The 8,999-nt window shown below is 40.6% G+C and overlaps 1 protein-coding gene across 1 annotated transcript in view; it reads left to right on the forward strand.

Annotated features, from left to right (window-relative positions):
• Positions 1-1,671: 1,671 nt before the first annotated feature.
• RAD54L2 (RAD54 like 2) overlaps positions 1,672-8,999 on the forward strand; it is a 90,107-nt gene continuing 82,779 nt past the window's right edge. Inside the window, exon 1 of the mRNA XM_007952024.2 lies at positions 1,672-1,810. Within this exon, the coding sequence (XP_007950215.1) occupies positions 1,672-1,810 (139 nt within the window). The remainder of the gene's footprint in view (positions 1,811-8,999) is intronic.

Here is an 8,999-nt window from a genome sequence, read left to right on the forward strand (position 1 = left end):
ACTCGTAATTGTTATTTTTAATTCTGAGCAGTCCTAAACTTAAGTTCTGGTTTTTCAGAATGCTAAATGTTCTAGTTTGCTTCATGTTTTGTTTGTTTGTTTCTGTTTAGGAGAATACAGAAGATGTTTCAAATTATGTCTGGAACTTAATAAGCAATTACAGTTTTAGAATACTTTTTGTGTTGAATAATTAGAGACTGGTGCTTCATTCAACTTTTATTTTGGAAGATGGGTGGAATTTGAGAATGACTTGATTATTGCTATTGTTGACTATTGGTCTTGTAAAAGATTATTTACCTTGCCCCTGCCTCCCACCCAACATTTTAATATAAAAACTTTGAGACATACAGAAAAACTGGAAGAATTGATCAGTGAATCTGCAGCTATCCATCTTTTTATAACCCCCCAAAAGAAATGACCTTGGTAGTAGGTACTAGTAAAGTGATGCGAAGACACAATCCCTGCTCCTGGAGCCTTACTGTTGGGTCAGGAGGTGAGACCATAGAAGGCAAACCACTTGGCCAGTAGCCCATGTGAAGCCTTCAGTGAAAGTTGATAGTGTGGTCAGCAGGGTCAGCACAAAGAAGTATGATCCCAGATGGCTGGGACAATTGGCAGAGGCTTTTTGGAAGAGATGGGCTGGAATTGGGCCAAGAGGTAGGGCAGTGCCAGAGAGTAGAGGTGCCCCCAGGGGCATTCCAAACTGGGGCAAGCCTGAGGCCAGCTTCCCTGCATGCTTGAGAGAGGTGACAGTGTGTTGAATTATCAGCTGCCCACTGAAAGCCCTTCATTCAGGTGATTGGAGAGTGGACTGTCCTTGAAGTACTCCAGGCAGAACCTGCTCACTGTTCCCTGAGCACTCCTAGTCACTTCCACTGCAGGGCTCTGCATGGAACCCTGCCTCCAGATGTCTGTGGGACTCCCTCACTTCTTTCTGGCCTCTGCTCAGTGAGAAACCCTCTGACCCTTACAGAAAATACAAGCCTCTCCTGGCACCTCCCAGCGCCCCCAGCACTGCTTCCTACTCTGTTCCCAAAGCCTAGAATAGCACCGACAGTTATATATACACATATGTTGTTGTTATGTGCCGTTGAGTCCGACCTGACTCATAGCGACCCCTCCTTGGGTTTCCGAGGCAGTACCACTACGGAAGTAGATTGCCTAACCTTCCTTCTGGGGAGTGGCTGGTGGGTTTGAACCGCCAGCCTTCTGGTTAGCAGTCAAGTGCCTTAGGCACTATGCTACCAGAGCTCCCATATACATATATATGCATATGTATAGGTAGATGTAGCTATAGAGAGTTGGTATTCAGGAAACTGTCAATGGTTGAAGAAATGAATAAATGGGAACTCTGGGGTGTATAGTTTCATTGTTGTTCTTTGGTCACTCTAACTTATTTTCTTGTCCAAATAGCTGAGAAAAGCTTGGGTTGGGGAGAGAATTGCCAAAATTTTTGCCAGGGCTGGGGTATTTGTGGGGAAGTTTGCAGTTTGGATAAGGTTATCTTGCCTTGCTTAGGAAAGCTCTAGGGAATTCAGCTTTGGCATTTTCTCTTTGAAAGATTTACATTCTTAAGTGACCCCTTGGTGATTCTGATGTCTCATGCCCTCCCCTCAGGACCCCTACAGTGGACCATGAGTCGGTAATGCCCACTGAGGACCTCTGGGAGCCATGTCAGACGAATCCGCCTCAGGGAGCGATCCAGACCTGGACCCGGACGTGGAGCTGGAGGATGCGGAAGAGGAGGAGGAGGAGGAGGAGGTGGCATTGGAGGAGCACGACAGGGATGACGAGGAAGACTTGCTGGATGGTGAGTGGCTCTAGTGTGTGACAGACTGCCTTGTTTTTTCTTCTAATTGTATTTTTGCTGGGAGAGCATGGTGTTTCCAGTTGGATTTTTTAGGCCATCCATAGTGAGAAGGCGCAGATGGGTAAACACATCCACAAAGAACTCATGTGCTCATTCTCAGGAATGAATTGTTCTTCCATATACCAAAAAAACACAAACTCACTGTCGTCGAGCTGGATCCAACTCAGCGACCCCTCCTTGGGCTTCTGAGGCGATATCACTACAGAAGTAGAGTGCCCAATCTTCCTTCTGAGGAGTGGCTGGTGGGTTTGAACTGCCAGCTTTCTGGTTAGCAGTCAGATGCCTTAGGCACTATGCCACCAGACCTTTAGCGCTCAACTCATATTTGACAGATGTACAGAGATTTGCATGTGGAAAATACTTGACCAGGGATATGGAAAAGTCAACCTGTGGTGAGATTTTGCGTCTGGGAGTTGTGAACCCTTCAGATGGCCATAGGTGAACATGGGAATAATCATGAGGGGTCTTGTGAGCTTCCTGAAGTGACACTCACAATTCTGTGTATACATAAGAGAACTTTCTAGGGAAAGATTTGCAGAGAGGTTCATAACCCCAGGAAGTTTACTGTACCTCCTGCAGTGCTGCCCTCCTTCTTGGCCTCTTCAGTGACTATAAACTGCTCTGGCAGAGCCCTCTGGACTTCTTCTGTTTGGTTTGCTGGGTTTGCTTACTCCTTTGCGCCCAACCTGCTGAGTGACCACAGGGCTTTTCAGTTAATTTCAGTCTTTCATGACATGGAATTTAGTTGTTTCTAAACTTCCTACTGGCTGAGGATAGAGTTTTTGTCTGTTTATAACAGTCTACCCTAGTGCAATTGACCATTGCATTAGATCACCATTATGTACTTGGATTTGAAGGGGCTTAGGAAAATATACTTCTGATAGCCTCCAGATTCCAGGAAAGGGAGCATTGATCCTCTTTCCTCGCTGATGTTACTATCTTCAGTTCTCATTTATCCTAATAACTGTCACAGGCTCAAGAATCAATTTGCCCTCCTTTATACTGTCTAGGAGTCTTTTCTGCCCCTCTAACTCTCAGCTTCCAGGCTCACTGGAGATGCCAGGAGATTACTTTCTGGGCCTTCTCAGGACAGGCTGCCAGTTGTAGCCTCAAACAGGGAACTCAGTATGAATTGACATGGCCCTTGTACCAGCTCCTCTAACACCTCTCCCTGGTTATGTAACTTCAGATAGTTGTGGCGGCTGGAATGATTGTATTCCCTGTAGTGCTGAATGGCAGGTAGGAGAAGTACTACCCTTTTGTGATTCTGAAGTTTCCAAGAATAATTTGCTTGTGTCTTTGATTTTTATTTCTCTTATGTTTGGATCACTAATACTGAGGGAAATAAGCAAGAAAACATTCCATTATTTCTGTCTTCCCATTCGGATCTCTAGTCAATTCCATTTTAAAAGATCTTTACTAGAGAGATGAGAGACCCTTGGAGGTAAAATTGGAAAAGGTGCTCCTGAGAAAAGAGTGTCCAGCCATTGTCACTTGAGTTCTTTTGCAGAGCCTGAGAGGAAGGGCTCTGCCCCCAGGAAGCTGGCTGCAGGTTGCCAGGTTCCACAAGCAGTAGTTGCTCTTGGATGAGCTGCAGCTGTTCCTAGGTAAGACCCAACTCTTTCTCCACCTTCTGCTCCGTAGGCAATGGGTTTTCCTTCCTTGATGTGCAGTAATGGCTAAGTGTGGTATTGCTTCTGGAATTCTGGTGGATGGCAGGAATGGGAGGATTCAGATAATGGTATGTGATTCAGCAGACACAAAGACATGCTTAGTAGATCTTTTCTCATGGCTGATGGAATAATGAAGTTGGATAATGGGAGATAGGGTGCTCCTTCAAGAATTAACTCGAATTTCTGAGTAGTGATGTTGGTTTTGGCTATTTGAGGTAGCAATGAAGTTTTTCATAAGTGTTCCTTGTTATATTCTAGATATACTAATCCTTTGTTATTTATATTGTAAATAACATCTAGTCTGTCTTTTAACTTTGTTTATGGTGTAAAGAATTCTGTCATTTTATTATAGCCAATTGAAGCAGTCTTTTCCATTGCTTGATTATAATTTACATTGTGAGCAGAAAAAGTAAGAGGACATAGGACAGCCATATTGTGAAGATTGAAACATGGTTTTCATCAGTGTCTTTGACTTTAATTTGGATTTTTTTTTTTAATTTTGAGTTTGTGAGATACTTCTAGACTTTACCTTGTCTGTAAGACTTTGTAGGTATTTTCTCATACCCCTTTACCTGTTATTCAGAAATTAAACTAGAATTCTTCAAGGTACCAACCTTAGTCTTTGTTCTTTCTACTGTTAGCTCAGAAGTCCTGCCTTGTGGCTGATTTGCCAAGAACTCAGTAATTCCTGCCTGTGATTGCAAAAATGCTTCCATCTTGCTGAGCAGGGCCAAAATTAAATTTATCTGCAGCACACAGCTAGAACATCAGATGGGTTGAAAAGATGTGTAGTTGTGTTTACATATGATTTAGTTTCTCTACTATTTTTTTGTATTCATTCTCCTAGACCCAGTGATTGTCAGTTAAGAGTGATTTTGCTTCCCAGGAGACCTTCAGGAATTTTTGACAGTTGCAGTTGGGGAGGTGCTGCTGCTGTCTAGTGGGTAGACACCAGGAATGCTACCAAGTACTGTACAGTGCACTTTGGGCAGCCTCCTACAACAAAGAATTTTCCAGCTAAAACTTTAGTAGTACTGATGTTGAAAAGTCCTGTACAGCCATGGTATCTTTTAAAAATGATTTGCAGATTGTGTCCTTTCCCTTTGAGAGCTGAGCAGAAGGTTGGCTGTTTCTTTTCTTTTTATCTTAGGTTGTTTCATGCTTTAGTCAGATGGGGTAGTCCCTTTGCTCTTAGATCTCATTTTTAAAGAGGCATTTAATTAAAAATCTTCTAATACTCTTTCGGAAGGAAGATTGGGCATTCTACTTCCATAATGATACTGCCTCGGAAACTCAAGGTGGGGTCGCTATGAGTTTGGTCCGACTCGATGGCAAACAACAACAACAACAACAATACTCTTTAGTATTAATGTTATGAACATTAATTTCTTCCCAAGGAACAACTATGATGAGACCCCCCCCCCCAAAAAAAAAAACTAGCTCCCATGACTATTTTGAAGGTGCATCATATTTTGGTTCCCATGTGTTTTTGACTTCTCTAGGCCTATTGGCAAATATATTGACTTTCATGACATTTCTAGAGTCTGGGCATTGATCTATGATTACAGATGATAAATAAACCTATTGAATAAGATCTGATATGCCTCAGTGGATATTTACTCCTACATTTTTCTCTAGTGACAGTTTTTTAAAAAACCAAGTGTTCTGGTTACCTAGTGCCACTCTAACAGAAATATACCACAAATGGGATGGCTTGTACAAACAGAAGCTTATTCTCTCACAGTTCAGAAGACTAGAAGTCTGAGTTCAAAGTGCCAGGCCCTAGAGGCTGTATGAAAGCCCCTTGACCTTGGGCTTCAGCTCTGCCTCTTGCTCCTGGCCCACTGAAGCTAGAGGCATCTCTTCACTCAGGCAGCTGGCTGCTGAGGCTAACAAGCCCAAGGTCGACAAATGAAATGGCATAGTCCCAATGTTACCAAACCACATGGCAGGCCATTAATTCAAGTCCATTCTAAGTCCCAAGGTCGGCAGGGCATGGCAGACTGCTGAACCACAACATGGCTACATGCAGGATTCAAGCGTGCCATAGGCTAGAGACCATTCCCAAAGCTGTTTCTTATGTACAGGAAGCAGACTATATACCCAAAGACAGGTACTCAGCTGCTCACAGTAGATTCCACCATGGAGTTGATTACCAGTCTCATCATGGGGAATACTACGTCCAGCTGCCCAGCCACTCAACCAGGCCTAGCTAAGTTACACACAAACTTAACCACTACACCAAGTTAATTTTTTTAAAAATTCAACAGACATTTATCATCTATTAGTTAGTAGGCATTGTTTGTTAAGCATTAGAAATACAGTGGTGAATGAGATTACAGAATCCCTGCCCTCAAGGAGCGATCTTCTAGAAAGGGAGGGAGACTATAAACATTCAAACATATTACAGGAATACCTCAGATACTGCAGGTTTGGTTTCAGACCACCTCCATAGAACGAGTATCGCTGTAAAGTGAGTCACACATTTTTTGGTTTCCCAACGCATATAAAAGTTACATTTATACTATGGTCTGTAAAGTGTGCAATAGCATTATGAAAAAGTTTGGAATATTGTGAGAATTATGAAAATGTGACACAGAGACATGAAGTGATCACATGCTGTTGGAAAAATGGCACAGATAGACTTGCTTGAGTAAGGGTTGCCACAAACCTTCAATTAGTGAAAAATGCACTATCTGTGAAATACAATAAAATGAGTTATGCTTATACTAAAGTAACTTAGGAGCTCTGGTAGCATAGTGCCTAAGGCACTTGAGTGCTAACCAGAAGGCTGGCGGTTCAAACCCACCAGCCACTCCTCAGAAGGAAGGTTGGGCAATCTACTTCCGTAGTGATACCGCCTCGGAAACCCGAGGAGGGGTTGCTATGAGTCGAGGCCGACTGGATGGCAAAATAACTACAAAGTAACTTCAGATCCTGATAAGAACCATGAAGACAGTAAGGGAAGAGGATGAACCTCAGTGGTAGGGAAGAGAGGTCTGTTTTCTCCAGAGTGGGTAGGGGGCCACTTTGAAGAGACAGCATTTGGGCTTGTATTTTCAAAGAGGCAGCTTTTGTTTTTGTTTTTAAAGTTGTTTTTCTGTTTTGTGAATCTGCTCTTGTATTTATTTTAGTGCCTGAATAGTGTCCTCCCTAATTCCTTTGTGTTTAATTTCCTGGTACTTTTCTGATTTTTTTAGAAGAAAATTTGTATCACTGATTTCGACCTTTATTCTTTTTTTTTTTTTTTTAACATACTTGTTTGAGGCTTTGAATTTCTCTGTAGCAATATCACAGAAATTTATTGAAAAAGGAACTTAATTGCATAATTTACATACAGTAAAATTCATACATTTTATATATACAGATTCATGATTTTTAACAGATCTATGAACTCATGTAATCACCACCATAATCAAGATATAGAAAAGTATCCATTTCTAAGAAAGTTCTCTTGTACTCCTTTGTGGTCAGTTCTGCAGGAAACATGTGACTGATTTCTGTTATTATACATTTTTTTTGCCTGTTCTAGAAAGTCATATAAATGGAATCATACAACATGTACTCTTTTGTGTTGGCCTTTTTTGCTCAGTATAATGTGAGATTCATCTGTGTTGTTCCATGTATCCATAGTTTGTTCTTTTTTATTTCTGGGTAGTTTTCCAGTTGCATGAATATATTACAACTTGCTTATCCATTCACCTGTTGCTGGATATTTGGTTTATGAATAAAAGTGCTCTGAACATTGCTGTAAAGCATTTTAAATTAGATATATGTTGTTGTTGTTATGTGCCATCGAGTCAGACCCGACTCATAGCGACCCCTCCTTGGGTTTCTGAGGTGGTATCACTACGGAAGTAGATTGCCCAACCTTCCTTCCAAGGAGTGGCTGGTGAGTTTGAACCGCCAGCCTTCTGGTTAGCAGTCAGGTGCCTTAGGCACTACACTACCAGAGCTCCTAAAGAGATATATATGACATAAGTTTTCATAGCTCTTGATGACAGTTGCCATCAAGGATAAAATACCTACCAGTGAATTGGTAGGTCATGTGGTAGGTGTATGTTTAGCTTTGTAAGAAACTGCCAAAATGTTTTCCAAAGTGATTGTACCACTTTATACTCTTGCCAGCACTGTGTGAAAATCCAGGGGCTCCACATCCTTGTCTGCACTTTGTAAGGTCATTTTTAAAAATTTCAGTCATTCTAGCAGGTATGGAGTGGTATATTTCATTATAGTTTTAACTTGAGTTTCCCTGATGATACTGCACATCTTTTTATATTTATTGGCCATTTATATGTCTGTGTGTAAAGTATCAGTGTTCTCCCTTTTTGTCCTTTTTATTGGGTTGTCTTCTTACTGAGTTGCAAGGTTTTTTGTTTTTTTTTAAATGTATCATAGATACAAATCTTTTGTTAGAGATATGATTGCTAATGTTTTCTCCAAGACTGTGACTTGCTTTTTCTTTTTCTTAAAAGTATCTTTTGAAAAGCAGAAATTTTAATTTTGATGAAGCACATTTTATCACTTTTTTCCTTTTGATTTGACCTTTTTGTTTCTTAAGAAATTGTTGCCTACTCAAGGTCACAAATATTTTTTACTGTGTTTTCTACTAGAAGTTTTCTAGTTTTAGTCTTTGCATTTAGGTCTTTACTCCATTTTATATTAATGTTTGCCTGTAGAATGGAATGAGGTGAGGGTTAAGCTTTATTTTTATTTTTATTTTCCTGGATATCTGTTGCAGATGAATAGATTGGAAAGATGATCATTTCCCCATTGAGTTATTTTGGTAACTTTGTAAAAAGTCTGTGAACTTAAATATTGGTCTGTTCATGTCTATCCTTATGTAATACCATGTTTACTGTAGCTTGAATAACATATTCATATCCTGGGGTTTTGATTGTGATGTGAAAAATCTGTAGATCAATTTAGGGAGAATGGATACCATGACATTATTGAATCTTCCATTCCATGAATGAGGCGTATCTCCATTAATTTTTATCCTCTTAAATTTGTCTCAGTACTGTTTTGGATGATTCAGACTTGTTGATCTCTCATGATGTTACTGTTGGATAGTAGTGGCTATGGCTTTAAGAGAAAAAAATGAACATTACATTACCTTTTATGATCTAGCTGGGGAAGGCACAAGCCTACCCAGATTCAAAGGAAAGAAATTAGAATCCATTTCTAGATAGGAGGTTTGTCAAAGTCATACTCCAGAAAAGCATGTGGAATAGGAGATATTGTTGGATTCATCTTTGGAAAATCCAACTTTCTTAAGTTCCTCACCATTTAGAAATTCTGTGACCACACAGTCTTTTCCCTCTTTTTGTTTGTAGTTGTCCTCACTTGCCAATTGATGTCTCTGATTCACTGTTTACAATCCTGTAAGCTCATTTTACTTTGGATATGTCCATAGCGGTGGTTTCTGGGTTATGTTATCTTGTGTATTAATGGTC

This window comes from Orycteropus afer, unplaced genomic scaffold (assembly GCF_000298275.1).
Source record: "Orycteropus afer afer isolate SDZICR_OR568_19922 unplaced genomic scaffold, OryAfe1.0 scaffold00323, whole genome shotgun sequence".
In the NCBI taxonomy this organism is placed as follows: Eukaryota; Metazoa; Chordata; class Mammalia; order Tubulidentata; family Orycteropodidae; genus Orycteropus; species Orycteropus afer.